The sequence below is a fragment of the Apis laboriosa genome, unplaced genomic scaffold (genome assembly GCF_014066325.1).
Source record: "Apis laboriosa isolate Shangri-la unplaced genomic scaffold, ASM1406632v1 scaffold47_cov149, whole genome shotgun sequence".
Classification (NCBI taxonomy): Eukaryota; Metazoa; Arthropoda; class Insecta; order Hymenoptera; family Apidae; genus Apis; species Apis laboriosa.
Genome location: NW_025223437.1, coordinates 1,165,349 through 1,185,300, shown reverse-complemented (window position 1 = coordinate 1,185,300; position 19,952 = coordinate 1,165,349). Strand labels below are relative to the sequence as shown.

At 23.3% G+C, this 19,952-nt stretch overlaps 4 protein-coding genes across 7 annotated transcripts; 3 read left to right on the top strand and 1 right to left on the bottom strand.

The window, feature by feature from the left end:
* Positions 1-785: 785 nt before the first annotated feature.
* On the top strand, positions 786-3,048 carry LOC122716665 (2-(3-amino-3-carboxypropyl)histidine synthase subunit 2). The gene is made up of 5 exons (XM_043939961.1): positions 786-1,164; positions 1,453-1,786; positions 1,884-2,362; positions 2,441-2,732; positions 2,823-3,048. The coding sequence occupies exons 1-5, from the start codon at positions 1,048-1,050 to the stop codon at positions 2,990-2,992; spliced, it is 1,392 nt and encodes a 463-aa protein (XP_043795896.1). The 5' UTR covers positions 786-1,047; the 3' UTR covers positions 2,993-3,048.
* Positions 3,049-5,119: 2,071 nt separating this feature from the next.
* On the top strand, positions 5,120-8,201 carry LOC122716663 (sodium/hydrogen exchanger 8). Its single transcript, XM_043939958.1, has 5 exons — positions 5,120-6,470; positions 6,568-6,737; positions 6,848-7,219; positions 7,306-7,637; positions 8,096-8,201. Exons 1-5 carry the CDS (start codon positions 5,198-5,200, stop codon positions 8,118-8,120), a joined length of 2,172 nt encoding a protein of 723 aa, XP_043795893.1. The 5' UTR covers positions 5,120-5,197; the 3' UTR covers positions 8,121-8,201.
* A 1,644-nt stretch (positions 8,202-9,845) lies between these two features.
* On the bottom strand, positions 9,846-17,581 carry LOC122716664 (SRSF protein kinase 3). 2 transcript variants are annotated; one of them, XM_043939959.1, is made up of 6 exons: positions 16,772-17,581; positions 16,209-16,422; positions 15,814-16,129; positions 15,066-15,644; positions 14,700-14,994; positions 9,846-14,614 (listed from the first exon to the last, which is right to left on the bottom strand). In XM_043939959.1, exons 1-6 carry the CDS (start codon positions 16,990-16,992, stop codon positions 14,323-14,325), a joined length of 1,917 nt encoding a protein of 638 aa, XP_043795894.1. In that variant the 5' UTR covers positions 16,993-17,581; the 3' UTR covers positions 9,846-14,322. The 2 variants fall into 2 exon arrangements, with proteins under 2 accessions (XP_043795894.1, XP_043795895.1); XM_043939960.1 differs by having other exon boundaries at positions 16,209-16,404.
* Positions 17,582-18,011: 430 nt separating this feature from the next.
* Positions 18,012-19,913, top strand: LOC122716666 (ataxin-3-like). 3 transcript variants are annotated; one of them, XM_043939962.1, is made up of 6 exons: positions 18,012-18,169; positions 18,243-18,407; positions 18,575-18,711; positions 18,906-19,060; positions 19,124-19,243; positions 19,355-19,913. In XM_043939962.1, the coding sequence occupies exons 1-6, from the start codon at positions 18,146-18,148 to the stop codon at positions 19,774-19,776; spliced, it is 1,023 nt and encodes a 340-aa protein (XP_043795897.1). In that variant the 5' UTR covers positions 18,012-18,145; the 3' UTR covers positions 19,777-19,913. The 3 variants fall into 3 exon arrangements, with proteins under 3 accessions (XP_043795897.1, XP_043795898.1, XP_043795899.1); XM_043939963.1 differs by having other exon boundaries at positions 18,033-18,169; positions 18,233-18,407; XM_043939964.1 differs by lacking the exon at positions 18,012-18,169 and having other exon boundaries at positions 18,268-18,407; positions 18,554-18,711.
* The last annotated feature ends 39 nt before the right edge of the window (positions 19,914-19,952 follow it).

Below are 19,952 nucleotides of genomic sequence, written 5' to 3'. Positions count from 1 at the left end.
GAACATTTTGTAATGAGCAATTCCTTTCCTAACATTATGGAATTATTCATATTTCAATTTTAATCACATGTTAGGTGCCTTATAAAATAATGTTCAGTCAACTCTTTTATCTTATCTATCATACAGTAATTTAATAGAGATACACAAAATTGTTAAATATTTTTCATAATTTAAATAATATTTCCGATATAATTGTATACATGTAATCAAACATTATTAGTTGCATCATTTCTTTAAACTATATAATTTCCATAAATTAATTTTAATATTGATATATTAAAACATTTTTAACAATCACTCAAATATGCTTTATGCAATAGTTAATTTATATTGCATGCTTTTTATGTGTGTTTATATTCTAATATATACCAAAGATTATAAAATTAATTTAAATTAAATTATGCATATTCGCACATATTCATAATAGTGTTTAAATGTGTTTTAAAATGCTTTTTATTTGTAGATATTATTAAATTTATTTTTGAATTATTTACTTTAAAATATGTAATCATGTAAAATTGTTAAAAAATAGGAATGTAATAACGTTAATTGGATATAAAAATATTATCATGTTTTACTATGAAATTATATATTTAATTCATAATTTCATAAAATTTAGATAATAATATTTAATTTTTAATGAAATATAATATTATTAAAAATATATTATTCTTTTGATTTAAAAATATTTGGAAGGTAAGTTAAATTAAAAATGTATATTGTAAAATTAAAAATGTATGTGTTTGATAAATAATATATTAAATAATTTAAAAAATCACAAGTAAGTGAAAATTGTTAAAAAAATTTTCAAATTTATAATTATTTTTTTGAATATTATAGTTATAGTTAAGTAATGTATTGAATAATGTAATTGAATAATGTGTGAATATAGCCTATATAGATTTTTCAACAATGTACATATATATAGCGTACGCGATTTCAGTACTATGTGTGATTGCATGTGTAACGGATTTGTGATATGTGAATGTATTTGTTTGTAAACAATACTTATTATGTACAATTTAATGTTTTAGAATATGAAATAATATGATTCCAGAAATGATAAAAAAAAATATAGTAAACAAAATGAATGATAATAAAAAAAATGACTTTTATGAAATGGAAAAATGTAGTAAATGGATTGATACACATAATTTAAATAAGGTTTGCATATTTTATTTATGTGATGATTTATTATTAATTCAAAATATATGATTAAATTTTAATAAAAAATTTAATATTAAAAAATTTTTTTTTCTATTTTTTTAATAAATAGAATTTAGAGGTTAAGTAAACCCATTCTAATATTTTTATTATATTGATATATTCTACTATTTTATATATAGATTTATATTTAGAAAGAACAAATTCATAACTATAAATGATAGAAATATATTAAAAAATATAATAATATAATAATATAAAAAAATCAGTTCACATATATATTTTTAGGTTTGTCTACAATTTCCTGATAATCTTTTATCAGATTCAGTAGAAATTGCATTACGTTTAGAAAATTATATTAATAAAAAAGTATATATTTTGGGAGATACTTCTTATGGTAGTTGTTGTGTTGATGAAATAGCTGCTCAACATATTAATGCAGATAGTATAATACATTTTGGTCATGCTTGTTTAAATCCTACTACTCGTTTACCTGTATTTCATGTGTTACCCAAACAAGAAATTGATATAATAGAAATTACTAATAAATTTAAATTAAATTTTATTGATCAATTTGAAAAAATTTTATTTTTTTATGATATTGCTTATGCACATAAAATTGGTAAGTTTTTAAAATACTGATAATTTTTAATCTATTATAATAGATAAAAATGTCATTTATTATACTTAATTATCTCATAAATATGTTTCTGTTTCAGAAAATATATATAAAATATTAAATCCTATTTATAAGAATTTAGTCTTTACTTCATTAAATTGTACTTCTAATGTAGAATTTACAGATAATAAAGATAATTCATCTACAATAATTTTAGGTAGATGTTTTAAATTAGATACGGAATATAAATTAGAAGATTATATAGCATTTTTCTTGGGAAATGATGGAAGGACATTTATTACATTAGCAATGACAATTTCAGCAAAAAAATGGTACTATTTTGATAATAATATTATTGAATATAAAATATTAAATACTTCGTGGTTAAAAAGAAGAAGATTTGTAATTGAAAAATTAAAAGATGCCAAAGTTGTTGCTATAGTTGTAGCTACTTTAGGCATTAAAGATTATCTTAAAATAATAACAATGATTAAAGATATTTTAAAAGAAAAAAAAAAAAAATCATACATTTTAAGTGTTGGTAAAATCAATCCTGCAAAACTTGCTAATTTTCCTGAGGTATGATAAATTTTACTTGAAATATTAGCTATATTATTAATATTCTCAATAACTCGTAATATTATTATATCTTTACAGATTGATGCATTTGTTGTAATAACATGTCCCGAAAATGAAATATTTGATTCTAAAGAATTTTTAAAACCAATATTAATGCCTTATGAAGTAGAATTAGCATTTAATATTTCAAGAGAATATTATACACAATATTGTATGGATTTTAGACAAATACTTCCTGGAGGAATTAATTATATTGATTTTAAAACATCAACTGATTCAGATATTTCTTTAATTACGGGAAATCTTAGAAACTATGATGAAAGTGCATATATAAATAAGATGAATGCTTTAGTAATTAGTAACACATCAGGTATTATATCAATAAATAAAAATAAAATTTATAAGTAGTATTATATTATGTTATTATTTTATTTAATTATTATTATTTTAATTGATTTAGATATTGTTGCAATTGGAAAAGCAGGAGCAGAATTTTTGAATAATAGATCATGGAAAGGAGTTGAACAACGATTAGGCAAAGATGCAGTACATGCAGCAGAAATTGGTCGTTATGGTTTACCAAATTGTTATAAAAATGAACCTATTCTACAAAAAAAAAATGATGAATAGATGTAATAAATGTAATAGTTTTCATGCAGTAATACAATTTTATTTAAAAAAGAAAATTTTATTTAATTTCTTTATATGATATCACAAATTAGATATACATGTAATAGATTATCATTTGATATATTTAATGACATATAGTATTTTATTTATGGTCACATGCAATTATAAGAAAAGCAAATAATAAAAAAAAATAGAGATAGATTAAAAATTAAAGAATTAGCATTATTTTTATGTCACAAATGAATCATAAATAGACAATATATAGATAATGTATATATATATATATATATATATATATATTGATAAAGAGGGCGGATAATAGAAGAAGAATAGAGATATGATAATTGTCCATTAACGCCATCTATAAATATAAAAAATACTTATCAAAAATCATATTTCTGAAAACAATTAAGAAATAGATAGTTTTCAATTTTTATTTTATCTTTAAAAAGATTTCAATCTTTAATATTCAGTAAAAAAAACTGAAATATATTTATGCATTAAAAAATATATAATTTTACTTATAAAAATAAAGATAACTTATAAAAGTATATATAAAAGTATTCGATTCATTTTATCTGAAATATTTTTTGTTAATATGAAAAAAAATTAGATATTCCGGACATATATTAAATAAAATTATATAAAATATTCGATGTTTCTAAATCTTTTAGAATTAAAAAGATTGTTATAAAATATTCCATATTATAATACTATAAAAAGGACATTCGATACAATATTATAAAAATAACTTTTATTGTAAGAAATAAATATATAAAAGATACATATAGAATTAAAAAAACTATTGAAAAAATTCGAAATTCAAAAAAATGATAATTATAACAGACAAATAATAAATATATACAAATATACAAAAAATTATATATAAAATTATATATAAAATAATATATAAAATTTCGATTTTTGAAAATATTAAAAAAATTCTATATGCTATATCTTGGATTATATTTTTCTAATATAAAGTCAAAAATTTGGCCAAAAGTTGTATTAGAAGAATATAATTTGACAAAAAATAACATGAAATTTTTTGAAAATTCAGGAACAAAAATTTTTATCCAAATTTCGATTTCATATTAGATTTTAGAAGTGGCTATTTTAGCTAATAAAATTGCATAGGACACAAAATATATTTTATTTATTGTATGGACAATTTATCTCGTTTATTTTTAATAATATTAAAAAATATTAAAAAATGTTTTATTATTTGCCATTTTTTCACCATTTTATTTAATTCTATAATTATGAATAAATATATAAAATATATAATTATGACATAAAAATGAGATAGATTAGACTTAAGATATTTAATCAATATATTAGACAAAAAAGACAATAAAATAAATCAAATATCGAAACCTAAAACATAAATTTTGTGAAATTAATATAGATGAAAAAAAAATAGAACAATTGTAAAAATTGTGCAATCAATATTAACTGTAAAATACCGCAAATGAAAATACATAGAAATATAGATAAGAAAAACAAATAAGAAAACAATAACAAGAAAATAAAAATTAACCGTACCAACAATATAACTATTTTAAATAACAAATTTTATCAAATACTAAATAAGATAGAATAAGAATTAAGATTTAGCGCCATCTCGTAAGTTCTTTTAGAAAAATACCAAAATTATTTTTTTCAAAGTATTTAAGAAATAGCATTGATATAATTCTTATTTTCTCTCTATTTTTTTCTTTTTTTCAACTATTTGTTCTTCTATATGTAAGTTTTAATTACGATACTTTAGATATGATGCTGATTTCTAAATTTTTATTATTTTTTTAATTTTTTAGTATTTATTCTCCTTATTTATACTTGCTTTGTAAATTCACGCGCTAATATTGATTCATCAAAATAAACCGTAAAATGCATATTTTTAAACATTTTAATTTCATAATTTTGATGTAATGATTTGCTAACATTAAGTTTTTTATTACATTCTTTATTAAGTTTTTTTTAACACTTCTTTCATGTTTTTCTAATTTATTTTTTCTTAATTTAGTTTTCCTTAATTTATTTTTTAAATATAAGGCTTAAATATGATTTTTTTTTATTGAAACAATGTGAAAAATATTGTTCAATATATGACGTAAGCACATACGAGATATCGAATCAACTGTCATTGTGATGTTTTATGTAATCAGTGGAATGTATATTTAAGTAAAAGAAAATAATTTAAATATGAATTTTTATTCGATTAAAAATAAACTCTTATATAAAAATTCTTATATAATTTATATTACATTTTTCATATTGAGTGTGTGGATTGTAAAATCATGTGCACAAGAAAATTCTAACCTTAAACATGAAAATATCACATTAGATGTATTAAAAGATTCTATGTCAAGGAATTTGAATACCGATATATTAATAGAACATACATTAAATAATTCTAATAATAATAATTTAAAATTAAATATTCCAAACATAGTAAATATATCTCAAAATGTATTTACAACTACAATCCGATCAGATCATGACTTTAATAATCAAACAACAGAAAAAATTAATATATTGCCTATGAATATTACTAATAATAAAAATGGAAACAATATATTAGATTTCACAATTCCATCACAAAGTTCAGACATTAATAACACAACTAATACAAGTACAACAACAGTTGTACCAGCAGAACCAGTATTACCTGATAAGGGATCTGCAGAAGAAGAACATAATAGTTCTATGTCCATATTTTTTGTCCTTTGTGTTTTAGCTTTAGGCATTTTACTTATACATCTTATGTTACAAACAAATTTTCAATATCTACCAGAATCTGTAGTAATTGTTTTCTTAGGAGGAGCTATTGGTATGATTATAAATCTTATGTCAAATCAAAATATAGCTAATTGGAGAAAAGAAGAAGCCTTTTCTCCCACTGCATTCTTTCTTGTACTTCTTCCACCTATTATATTTGAATCAGGATATAATTTGCACAAAGGAAATTTTTTTCAAAATATTGGTAGTATTTTGGTTTTTGCTATATTTGGTACAGCAATATCAGCATTTGTTATTGGAGCTGGAATTTATTTGTTGGGATTAGCTCAGGTAGCATATAAACTTAGTTTTGTTGAAAGTTTTGCATTTGGATCATTAATATCAGCAGTAGATCCTGTTGCTACTGTAGCTATATTTCATGCCTTAGAAGTAGATCCAGTATTAAATATGTTAGTTTTTGGTGAATCTATTTTAAATGATGCTATTTCTATTGTATTAACTACATCTGTATTGGAATCCAATAATGCAACAACTACTAGTGAAGCTATTATACTTGGCTTAAACAGATTTTGTCTTATGTTTTTTGCCTCTGCTGGCATTGGAGTTGTTTTTGCTCTTATAAGTGCATTATTACTTAAACATGTGGATCTCAGAAAAAATCCTTCCCTTGAGTTTGGACTTATGTTAGTATTTACTTATGCTCCTTATGTTCTGGCAGAAGGCATACAATTATCTGGTATGAATATAAATTTTCAAAATATTTTAATATAATAAAATAAGTTAATAATATAATAAAATAAGTAATTTAATGTTTAAATATAAAATTATTTCAGGTATTATGGCAATTTTATTTAATGGAATTGTAATGTCACATTATACACATTTCAATTTATCAACTGTTACTCAAATTACAATGCAACAAACTATGAGAACTTTAGCATTTATTGCTGAAACTTGTGTATTTGCTTATCTAGGATTAGCTCTATTTAGTTTTAGACACAGGGTAAAATAATATAATATAAAACTTTTAATTTTTGTAATATATTTTTATATTTTTAATTTTTGTAATATATTTTTATAATATTTTACAAATAATTTAATTGTTAATTATAGGTTGAACCAGCATTAATTATATGGTCTATAATTCTATGTTTAATTGGTAGAGCTGCAAACATTTTTCCTTTAGCCTTTCTTGTAAATCGTTTTCGGGAACATCAGATTACTAGAAAAATGATGTTCATAATGTGGTTTAGTGGACTACGTGGTGCTATTTCTTATGCTTTGTCATTACACTTGGATTTTAGTGATGAAACACGACATGTGATTATAACTACTACATTAATTATTGTATTATTTACAACATTAATATTTGGTGGTTCCACTATGCCATTATTAAAATTTTTAAGAGCAGAAAAGAAGCAAAAGAACAATAGTAGAAGAAAAAGGAAAGATAAAGAAGTTTCATTAAGTAAAACTAGAGAATGGGTATGTCTCATACATATATAAATACATATGAGAAAATATTTATCTAAAAAATATTTATATATACATATATATATTTTTTTCTTTAGGGACAAACAATAGACTCTGAACATTTATCAGAACTAACAGAAGAAGAAATTGAAGTATCTTTTCTTCAATCTCGAATTCGTGGTTTTGCAAGATGGGATTTAAAATTTTTTATTCCATTTTTCACAAGAAGATTTACTCAACAAGAATTGAAAGATTGTAAATCTCAAATGACAGATTTAACAAATCAATGGTATCAAGCTATTCGAATTAGTCCAATGGAATCTGATGATGAAGTAACAAGTGCATCAACAGCACAATTAAACATAAATTTATCAGTGGAAAATCAAAATCAAATACATGGAAAACAAAGTAAAAGACGTCCAAGTCATGGGTCTATATTAAGTATATAATTTATTTTGTGTGATGTGCTAAATGTGCTATCATTGCTCTGCTTATATTATAAATATATAAACTTTTATTGATAATAACATCCACTAAAATTTAACAAAAATATTTTCTGTGATTATAGTTTTTATTTTTGTTTGTATAATATTTCTAGTGTATATTTTTAAATATGAATTATAATTCATTTTATTGATTTATATTGAAATGGAATATTAATCTTTATGACAATAATATTAATATTATTTTTATATTATTATATTAATTATTATTTATTAGCTTCAGTAAACAGTTTACAATTGTTATATAACAACAAAAATTTAGTAAAGAAAATCATATAGCACTTAAACATTTGCTTTGCTATATCAAAGCTTATTGTTGGTGAGGGGTTATATTTAATATACATTAAAATTTTGAACCATTAATGAATTTAAAATTAATTTACAGAGAGGACGAAGATTGGTCTGATTAATTATTAAATAAATTTAGTATCAATTTAGTGTCATTAATGAATTACATAATAATAAATTTATTATTGAATATTTTATTTTTTGAATGAAAATATTATTATATACCAAAAATATATTTTATCTACCAATTTATATTGTAAAAATTTATATTATTAGTATTAAATTTGTACATATCATATATATACACAAAATTCAAATTTTTATATTTTATTAATATACAATTGATCACTAAAAATATTATTTAATTATATTTTTAAAATTAAATTACATATAAAATTATTTAATTTTATAAATAATGAATAAAAATAATTATTTTTTTATTTACTTTTATTATTACTTTTATTAATTTAATTAGAAATTGAATAATATAATTAAATAACATAATGAAGAATATTGAACACATGATTAAAAAAATTACTACTATTTAAATCACTGCACAAAAAGAAATTATATGTTTTAAAATAATTATGTTATATATCGTATAAAATAAATATTTATATAAATTATGAATATTTTAGCAAAAATACTTATTAGAAAATATAAATTTAAAATAAAATTAAAAATATGGATTATTGAAAGAATCTATAAATCTAAATTATTCAATCTATTTAAAAATAAATAAAGCAGAAATAATGATAAATTTTTTTAAATTAATTAATTTTGTTATGAATATATTGTAATATGTTTTTATTTGCATATATATATATATACAGAATAGAAATGAAAATTTTACAAGCTATTTTCTTCAAAATCATTGAAATTTGTATGAAATAAGAATTTACATGAAATATCTCAAATGATATAAATTTTTATGTATATATTTTTATGGAAAGTATTTTTTACTATAATTCTAATTTTGCAGAATAAAAAAAGATGAAATAACTGTTATTAAATCCAATATAGATATCTACATAAAAAAAATTGACATCATTTCATTTAAAAAAATGAAGATCAAATTTTTTTAATCATTATGAAATTTATTTTCATATTTTATAACTCAAAATATTAATCTAATTTATAACTAGTCTGATTTACATGTAAAAATTTCAAATCAATCTGCAATAATTTCGGAAAAAATAATTTGTAATGTTTTATTTGCCCTAGCCTATATTATACCATAAGAAGATATTTATATATTCTTTTTTTAAAGATTAAAATTTATAATAATCAATATTTAAAATGACATAAAAATTTAATTTAAACTTATTAGTCTTTATGCATTTATTGACTATATTATTCATAAATATTCTATATATTATTAAAGTATTATGTATAAAATGATTAAATACTTTGTACATATAATGTTTAAAATATTTTATTTTAATTTGTATGATATAAAAGATGTATTTTTAAATGAATATATATATTTTTATTACAATACTAATTTTCTAAAAAAAAAAAATAAATAAAAAGAATATTTTTAATTTTTCATATAATAATAAAAATTTATTTAAAATATTTTATTTTGAATATTTCTTTTATATCATGCCAATTTAAATCATAATATATGTGTTGTATTATATATGTATTGTATTTTTTTGTAACATTTTTATTTATCTAATAAACTCAAGTATTGTAATTTATAATTTTAATAATTAAAAGTTTACATAAAATTAAATTATATATGAATATAAATATATAGTTTGTACAATAAAATATTAAAAAAAAATAAATCTTTTTTTTATTGATTTTAGAGACTATGGAACTAAAAAAAATAATACAGTTAATTTTATTTTAATGTGTATTTATTTTTAATATCATATACCGATTTCAGGGTACACGGGTTTATCTTATTTTTCTGCGGCAGGGCACATAACGGAGGCAGCGTCTAAACATCAAATCCGTTTATTTGTTTGACTCGATATCTCTACTTTATTATGTCTACGTTTTTATGCCTCATCTGATCATTGATTGACTGGAGCACGAGGCATGTTTTTAAAAATGATTTGTTACAATTTCTTAATACCATAATTGATCTTTCACGGTATTTCCTTTTGAGTACAATGATATGAATATAAATGTATATAAAAAAAAGTAGTTTTGATTTTATGATATATTTTTTTTTTGTATAAGTGCAAAAACATCGAATATAAGAGATACCGTTATATGATCATTGTATGAAATTTAAATTCAATGTAAAATATTTTTAGGATAATTTAAGTTTATAAGATGAACAAAAATTCTATTCTTTACAAAAAGCATGCTTTTGGTTTTTTTTCATTTACTTTTTTTATAAATTATTTCTATTTAAATTATCTATTTTAATCAACCATTAATATAAGGGTAGATACTGTTATCTTTTTCATTAATAATAAAGTATTGTCTAAAAGCATAGCGGAGCATATTTGGCTCCTTTTTTTTTTGCTAATGCTCCAGTCAGTTTAATTATACATATTCTCTGTTCAAATATTATTCACGCATTAGATTATCCAATAAAATTCTAAAAAGAATCTTCATATATCATGAGCTTCTATATTTTTATCAATAGTTATATCCTTATTAATGCTCAGTACAGTACATTTGTGTATGTACAACATCGAGCAATCGACTAAGCATGCAGAGTTAAATAATTCTACAACGCTACGACCAATATGACTATATATCGATCCATAAAACAATATCATATCTCGATTCTATCCATTTATTACAGGAAATATTCCAAGGGATTATAATTTGACTAAATTGTCATATATAATCCATTAGATCTCTTTCTTAGATTCTCAAGCACTTTTCTATACTTATCGCAATTTTTTTAATGTAGACGCTTCAGTCTAAAAATGTGTAAAATTTCCAATTACATTTCAATATTTACAATACGTGTTAGACACGCCACAATTTACATAATATAACTTGGTGTTCATTTGAAATCTATTTTTTATTTTATTTTATCAAACTTCAAATTTTTCCATTCCAATCGACATCTGTATTTGTCGATCTATATTTTTGAACATTATAATATTACAAAAAATCACACATTATATTTTCCATTTACGCATTTTCTTGGTGTTGATATTGTTCATTCTTCCTTGGCGCATTAAATATTTTTATATTTAAGAAATAGAATATAATTTTATTTCTTTTTTTACATTTGAAAAATTTTATTCGAATTATATTAAATTAATATTAAGATTTCTTGAAAAATTCCAGTTCAGATGAATTTTAATAATAAAATGAGATTTTCTATCGAGCTTTGTCCACTCCATTTAATTGTTGCATGAAAATTTCAAGTTTGGGTCCCTGTATAAACAAGCTTCTTTGGCTTTGTTTAACTCTTCATTGATTTTTCTTTTTCTGTACTAAAATGATTGTTCTATAATATTGAAAAAAAATATGCGCAACGAGCTTTCATGTTTTAATATATGTATGAATACATTATTTGCACAAACTTTAGAAAGCGGAGGTGTATATATGGAGGAAAAGAAAAGGAAAGGAAAGGAAAGGAAAGGAAAGAAGGGAAGTTTTCGTACATCGTACATTGTACATTAAGCTATACACATTTTTTTAATGTTGATGTTTGTTAATTTCATCCTAACTAGCGCCAAAGCAGCGAATCACACCTACGTAAATTGTCATTCCATTTATTCTATGTATATATATATATATATATATATATATATATATAAATTTTTCGGTATGTATATTTGTAATGTGCGGCTATACGGTGAAATCGCATGTCTTTGAAATCTAAACTTTTACCAAAAAAGCCGATCATTTATTTGTCATACAACTGTTGTATGATTTAAGTTATCATTCATTTTTAATATTATCATATTTTATATTTTCTTGCTAAAGCGAAAATTATTATTAACGATACACAAACACATGATGATCGAATTATCGAACACCAATCATCAATTATAAAAATAACCAAGCGAAAATTCGAGATGTATTTCGGAAAAAATACTTATTTTGCTAATTCCTCGCATCCTTTTTGCATTTTTTTCCGGATTTCACTGGCCATGTTCCGTAACATAATGTGAATGTATATTTAATTATGACAACTTCGGTTACGTACTGTACAAATTCAATAGGATTGCCATCATCAGTCCCAAGATTATAATTACGGTGGGATCACATGATTACATGAGGATAGTTAAGTATCTATGATAATTTTAAATAAAAGTTTTGAATTTCATCGATCAGATAGAAGAAGCATTTTCATTAAGAATATGCACAGAAAATAAAAAATAAAATCAAACAAATCAAATCTTATCATGATCTTAATTATCAACTATCTCTTTTAAATATTGTAAAAGTCAATATTAACAATTCAGTATTTTCTTCTTTATCGTAGTACGTATAAATTTTAATTTTTATTAAATATGGAAATGAATTATAAATGTATTAAAATGACTAAAGTAGTGTCTTTGTAAGACTCATTGATTTACAAACTCTTAACGAAAATAAACATAACTAATTTTAAATGACCTACTTTAAGTAACTATTTTCCTCTTTTACCCAGAATAAACATATTCTCATCTAATGTAACACAATTAATAATAAAAGTTTTTTTTATATGCATTTCCACCAGTTTTGTTCAAAATACTTTTTAATCGATCATATTATTTTTGATAAAATGATATTAAATTGGCAGATACAGCGAAACTGAACATTTGTTTGGAAGCATAAATAGAATTCAACGATACAAAATATAATTGTAATGTTGAATAGTCAGTAATCGTATTGTTTCGCTTTTTTCGTTATAAAATAGAAGACAATTTATCGGCAGAGAGCTTAATAATCAGTCAATAGCTCGAAGTAAAGAAGGTCGCGCAGAACTTAACCGTAACACCGTATTTCTTTTTCTCATGATTATTTTATGAAATATTACCGAAATGTCAGTCATAATGTAGAAACTACTCTCTTTTTCATAATTGTACAATATATATATGATATATGCTTCTAGCAATATAAAGAAATATGTAATAAATTAAATGAAAGAAAACATATACCACAATTATTGAATGTCAGTTATCGTTCGAAATCCGACAGTGTATATGATTTTACCAAAATTCCATGACTTATTCTTTTTTATATTATTTTTGTATTACTCATATATTATAAATAAAATATATATATGTATATATATATATATATATATATATATGATTATTATGAGTTTACTACAAATTCAAATTCTAGAATTTCTTCATTGTAATTGAATAAAGTATGCACTGTCTTATTCCGAATCATACCAATTGTTTACCAAGAATCTGGCGACCAACTCTTAATTATACTAATATTATATATTTATGTATTTCTGCATTCATTGAATTTGTACAAAGATTCAGTTGCTTAAACACACGTTCCGGCGTATGCGTTATGAGTATTATTTAATCAAGACAGTAATAGTAATGATTATTAAACTTTCTTGAACACTAATTAAGCACGAGGAGAGATCACAGAGAAAAAACCTGCTATCAATAAATTTCGAATAATCAATTTAATGCAAAAAAATATTTTAATGAAAATTTTAATATTCATTATAGCATAACAATGGGCCTGCCCTTTCCTAAAGTACATTATGAGTAGGTCCCATGACTCTTGGGATATTTGATAAATTAAGTGACAAATAGTAATATAAAGGATAATATAACGATGACCATGTAAAATAATAAAGTACTACGAAATTTTAATTTAAGATAGCATCACTAAATGAAAAACATGTTTTAACAAATTTATAAATACACAAGTAGGCAGCCATCGTCGAGAGTGTTACAATTAGAAGCATATTCAACTACTGCAAATATTGGAATTTGGTGGAATGTAGCAAGTTCTTTCTTTTCCAATTGTTTTGGTATTAGATAACTCCTATTTACTGTATAAAATTAATCACAATAATAGACATAAATGATAATCATAAAATTATTAACAGATAAAAAAGATAAAAAACAATTCTAAATTATAATTTATAAGATACATTTTTAATAATTTTGCATCCTATAATATTAAATATTATAATATATTATAATATTATTATAAAATAATATTATACATATATATAATATTTTATATTGAATAATTTTTACTGTGCGTTTTTAGTGATAATACATTCATTATGCAAAAATAAAACAATATATATAAGATGAAAGAACCTGGCCATTGCTGATCATTATCTCTTGTTACACTCTCGACTTATAATTACGTCAGGATGGTAGAAGTATAGAGTTGAAGAATTTAAAGATAAAACGATAAAAAACATGATCACTTTTTAATTTGCAGCCATGGATGCTTCAGGCACTCTGCTGCTGTAGCTCGCGTACTCGGGTCAAACTCGAGCATCGGAGTTAGGAACTCTTCAAACTCGCGCGCTTCTCTTGGTGACCAGTCATATTTTTCTGTAAGCACCTCGTACAGTCCCCAAGGTTTTAATCCAGTAATTCGTTTCAATTCACCTTTTTTGTTGAAATACATTTTTGAGTTTTTGCCAGAAAGAGCAATGTGTCTTGGTATTTCTCCAAGCAATTCAATAATGTGTGCTAAATGATCTTCATCTCTATAATAAAAAACAAAATATATTTTATATCATATTACAAATATGAACAATTTTTTTTGAATGATTACAAAAAATGGTACTTTACCTGCAATAATAATTACCACTATGTGGCTCAAAAAGATAATCACCAGTTGCTAATTCAAATGCCATGCAGGCAGTGGACCATATATCTGCAGATGTATCATATCCAGATCCTAATAATACTTCTAATGATCTATATTGACGAGTTTGAATATCATCTGTAAATTTTTTATGGACCCAACATGCATTACCAAGATCTGCTATTTTCACTTCAACATCACATTCTACTAGGGCAGGATCTAAAGGAGCTACACATGCTCTTTTTAATTGTTTACTTTCAGGTGGATGTAAATTGCGGCCTACAGAAAAAAGTAAATATGAAATTAATATAATTATTTATATATACCAAAATTACTTTTTGAAAGATTACCTTCACTACATTCATCTGTATCTTCATGATCAGGTGAATGTATTGTTTCACCACAATTTTTTTCTACATCGCATGAATTTGCATTTTCCATCTTTTCTGATTGTTGAGGTATTTGATTTTCTATTTTTTCTTCAACCGTTAAACTATCAACACCATTTATATGCAATGAAGGTGCAGATGGTTCTGAAATGTCAGGTGAACCTTTACTTTCTGTATTATCATCTATACTTTCTGTGTTTATATCTTGATCTGGACTATTTGTTTCTAATTCTCCATTTGCTCTTGTGCTATTTGCAAGTTTATCTTGCTCTTCAAGTTCTTCTATTTGTTCCATTTGTTTCTTTAATAATTCATTTTGACGTTTTGCTTTCTTCTTAAGTTTTTTTTTCTTATTTTTTGACATTTTAGAATTAGGAGTGGGTTCTTGGAATTCCTTTGGTGCAGTTGAAATCAAAGATACTGGCAATTTCATTCCAAGTGAATGTAATTCTGTTGCTTCACAAGCTAATTTTCTTATATAAGCTTCATCAACACAAACAAGAACATTTTCAGGTTTAATATCTGTATGAATAATTTTACCTATAAAGAAAAACACAAAAATATTTTGTTAATAATTAATTTTTGTGATAATAATATTAAATATTTCAAATTTATTTCAAATTTATGTAAAATTAAAACTTATTAACAAAAATTAATATTATCTAATAAAATAATATTAATCAAATGTTTTTCAGTATAAAAATCTTACATTTATTATGTAGATAATCAAGACCTTCAAGAACTTGTCTAATGATACGTTTAACATTATTTCTTGGAATTCCTCTATAGTTAGATTTGATAATCAATTTAAGAAGATTATGCCCAAGAACTTCAAATACCATACAAACATGCAAACCATTAATGCCACTAATCTTGAAGTCATTGAGTAATTGGACGGTTTTATTACGCTTAGGATCACTAGGATCTGTATCACGTACATCTTTTAATAATTTAATTTCATCCAATGCAGTTTCAGTAAAATGAGATGCAGATTTGACCACTTTAAGTGCTACAAATCGTTTATCCTACAGAACATATTTTAAAACATAATATTTATAAATTTATTTTAAAAAATACATATCTTCTTCTTAATCAAATATATACCTGTAAATCCCAACAAAGCCAGACTGTTGAAAAATGACCCCAACCAAGCTTACGAGTTACATGATAGCGATTTAAGAATAAATCTCCTATTTTAACAGGATGATATCCCCCTTTGCAATAATCACTGCTGTCTTCTTGTTCTTCATCTTCACTACTGTATACTTCATCACCATCTTCCATTGTTTCATTACTTGAGCTATGACATGGTTCCAATCTGTAAGTTTTAGTTAGGAAAAGGTAGGGAGCAAACACGAATTAGAAAATAAAAGACTATAAACTGTTTTCAAAAATTTTCATGGGATTAGCAAAACAGATAATTTATAAATTCTATTATTTCATAATAAAATGATATTAATAATACATTTTTAAAAAATATAGATATTATTTTTCACTGAAATATTCCATAATAAAACTGATCATTTTGCAATATAAAAAAAATTCGATAAGAAATTCCATACGAATACTTATTACATCGAAAAAATTTATATAAATTCATAAACGAGAAACTGTCAACGAAAAGAATACCAAATTAATAAAATAAAATGACAATGATATTTGAATACCTATTTCCATTATCACTGGAATATGGTCTTTGTGCAGAAGCATCCTGATAGAAACTCGATCCTTGTCCTTGTTGAGTAGTCGATGCCTTTGAACATTGAGCTCCTGATGTTTCTGATTCATCTTGAATATTTGCTTTTCCTTTTCGTTTGCTTGGCTTGTGCCTTTTTTTTTTGGCCTGAATCGCTAGGACCCGCCTGTTCACGTCTGTCTTTGCACTCATACCGTTCCGTGCGCCTCGATTCGTCGGGCCGCTTTCCTCTTTCTTCACACTTCCCACACTTCCGTTTTTACTTCCTTTTGTAATTTTTTCCTATATGTTTTAATGGAGGCACTTACACCCGTTACCGTTTCCCCGGGTTTACGAACGATATAATACAGTTTATTATCGTTTCATTTCTGCGCTATGCCGCGCACTTCGCTCGGCGGTTGTTTGAGTATGGCCGCCCCCGCCGTCACCGTGTCTTCGTCTCTCGTTTCGAGTAAAGCAGGTGTCGTTCTACAGGTCGTCAATATTGTATTTATCAATGCACTTCCACCTTCTACTTAAATTGCCTGTTACATCGGCAATACACTCGCACTAAAATTTTTCTTCTCTGATTTAGTCGCAACCTTCTACTTCTGCCTTCGTTAATAATTAGTACTCAATAGTTCCTTTTCTATGCCGTGGTAGCAGACGAGGCTCAAATTCGCTAAGTCTTTAAATAATTATTTTATAGTTTCAGATGCTTTTGATAAGTCTTCTTAAAATCTCTATACTGTTCTTTAATGAAATTCATAGAATATTTTATACTTAGCTTAAGTTTCTCGTGAAAGAACATCATATACATTTTATAATCAATTGCAGTACAACCAATCGGAAAAGTGTATGTTATCTAATTATATAATGTAACAAATACAAATATTGTACAGAAATAATTTATTGAAAATATTATCTATATTATCTATACTAAAATTAATCGTTTAATATTTATTTAAAAATGATTTTATCAATATTTTTAATTTATTCATTATAACAATTATTTTTTTATATTTTATATAAAATTATTGTTATATAAAAAAATATTATTTCTATATATAAAAAAAAATAAATAACTTTTAATAACAACCATGAACAATAAAATTTAAACAAGAAATATTTCATAATAATCATATGATAACTAAGCAATTTGTTAGAAGATGGCAATACTATATACTTGATTCATTATATCTAAAAGTTTCATCAACTATATATGACATATTTTTGGTTATAACCAAAAAATATTTTTGTGGGTGACGTTTGATCTTAGAATCTTTTTAGATTATTCAACGCATGATTTGATTTGTTACTTGATATTTATATGTTTTACATACTATATTAAAAAAATATTAATAAAATGGATACGATATTTCATGAAAAGGTAAATAATAATATGCGTGAGTATTTAATGATTTTTTAAATATAAATTATTTCAATGGAAAAGTTTGTTACAGCAAGAAGGATTTTTATGCGCACAACATTGTTTAAATGCACTTTTACAAGGTCCATATTATAATGCTGTAGATCTTGCTAGTTTAGGTCATCAAATGGATGAAGAAGAAAGGATAAGAATGGCAGAATCTGGTGTTGACAGTGAAGATTATAAACTTTTTCTAGAGGTGAATCTGTGCATTGTAACTATTTTTATATTATTTATAGTGTATTGCAGAATATAAAAAAAAGATTTTAAATATTTTGTTATATATATTCATTTATTTTATTTGAAATATTAATTATTATACTAATATCGTTATATGTGGTAAAGGGCATTAATTATTTTGCTTAGCAACCATCAGGAAACATGGATGACAGTGGCTACTTCTCAGTTCAAGTAATTAGTAGTGCATTAAAAGTTTGGGGATTAGAATTAATTCCATATAATAGTACAGAATCTGCAGCTATAATGGCACAGAATGACCCTTTGTATGTTATTCAATTTTTTTCATTTAAAGAATTTTTATTTAAATTCGAAATATTCATAAAGTATACTTATCTTGCATTAATATTAAATAATAAAATTGAAAAATGAATACATTATATAATAAAAAATAAAATTATATTATGTATAAATTATGTATTAAAATATAGTTATATTTTATAATATATATAATTTTTAGACAGATGAAAGCATATATTTGTAATTACAAAGGTCATTGGTTTACTATAAGAAAGATTGGAAAGCAATGGTTTAATTTAAATTCAGTATTAAGTGGACCAGAACTTATATCGGATACTTATCTTTCTATGTATTTAGCTCAGTTATTACAAGAAGGTAATATTTAGTGAAATATAATAAAGAATAAAATTATAGATACAAAATTATATATTTTTATAGGTTATTCTATTTTTATTGTTATTGGTGCACTTCCACAATGTCCTGCAGATGATATTCTTATGAAAAATCCAATAGAACCTATGTCAAAAGGACAAACGTCATTAAAAACAAAAACAAAAGGTTATTATCTGAATATTAAGTAAAACTTTAAATATAATGTTTTTTTCTCTCCATTGAAGATTTTATTGTAATCATATATTTTTTCTAAAATAAGATTGTCTGGTTTTACAGGTATAAGTAATAATGTAATATCAAATACATTTACCAGAGCATTATCTAGTAAAGAAAAAGTATCAACAAATAAACTACAAGAAAAGATAATTCCCATAAAAATTGAAAAAAATGATGAAGAAGATGATGAAAATGCAGAATTACAAAGGGCACTTCAATTAAGTTTTGAAGAGAATAAAAGAAATGATGTAGATAAATATCTTAAATTAAGTTTGGATTTTCATGATTACAATAAAAAAACATGTGGGACTGATGACGTAGATGAGGATGATGATTTAAGAAGAGCTCTTCAATTAAGTTTAGAATGTGCTACAGCTCCATCAACACCAGAATCTGAAGACTTACATTGGCATCAATTAAATCACTTTGGTACATATTCAAGGACATCAAATGGAGAAACTTCACAAAAATTGAATATTTAATAATATGTGCAAGAATATTTTTAATATTATTATTAAAATAAATTTTATTTGTAAATTATAAATAATTAGTTACTTTGTGTGTAGTATGAATAAGTATTTCAAAAATAAATGTATAAATAAAAGATCTGTACATGTTATAAGTTTTAAAGAGCATTATTAGTTTATTTTACCAATCT

Excerpts from the sequence above, each read along its gene's own strand:
- LOC122716664 (XM_043939959.1), bottom strand. The coding sequence starts at position 16,992 with ATGAGTGCAAAGACAGACGTGAACAGGCGGGTCCTAGCGATTCAGGCC. Across the intron at positions 16,423-16,771 it reads TCCAGTGATAATGGAAATAG|ATTGGAACCATGTCATAGCT; the intron begins GTATTCAAATAT and ends TAAAACTTACAG. Across the intron at positions 14,995-15,065 it reads TACAGATGAATGTAGTGAAG|GCCGCAATTTACATCCACCT; the intron begins GTAATCTTTCAA and ends TTTTTTCTGTAG.
- LOC122716663 (XM_043939958.1), top strand. The coding sequence starts at position 5,198 with ATGAATTTTTATTCGATTAAAAATAAACTCTTATATAAAAATTCTTAT. Across the intron at positions 6,471-6,567 it reads AGAAGGCATACAATTATCTG|GTATTATGGCAATTTTATTT; the intron begins GTATGAATATAA and ends AAATTATTTCAG. Across the intron at positions 7,638-8,095 it reads AAAAGACGTCCAAGTCATGG|AGAGGACGAAGATTGGTCTG; the intron begins GTCTATATTAAG and ends ATTAATTTACAG.
- LOC122716666 (XM_043939962.1), top strand. The coding sequence starts at position 18,146 with ATGGATACGATATTTCATGAAAAG. Across the intron at positions 19,061-19,123 it reads AGCTCAGTTATTACAAGAAG|GTTATTCTATTTTTATTGTT; the intron begins GTAATATTTAGT and ends ATATTTTTATAG. Across the intron at positions 19,244-19,354 it reads ATTAAAAACAAAAACAAAAG|GTATAAGTAATAATGTAATA; the intron begins GTTATTATCTGA and ends CTGGTTTTACAG.
- LOC122716665 (XM_043939961.1), top strand. The coding sequence starts at position 1,048 with ATGATTCCAGAAATGATAAAAAAAAATATAGTAAACAAAATGAATGAT. Across the intron at positions 1,165-1,452 it reads ATACACATAATTTAAATAAG|GTTTGTCTACAATTTCCTGA; the intron begins GTTTGCATATTT and ends ATATATTTTTAG. Across the intron at positions 2,733-2,822 it reads AGTAATTAGTAACACATCAG|ATATTGTTGCAATTGGAAAA; the intron begins GTATTATATCAA and ends TAATTGATTTAG.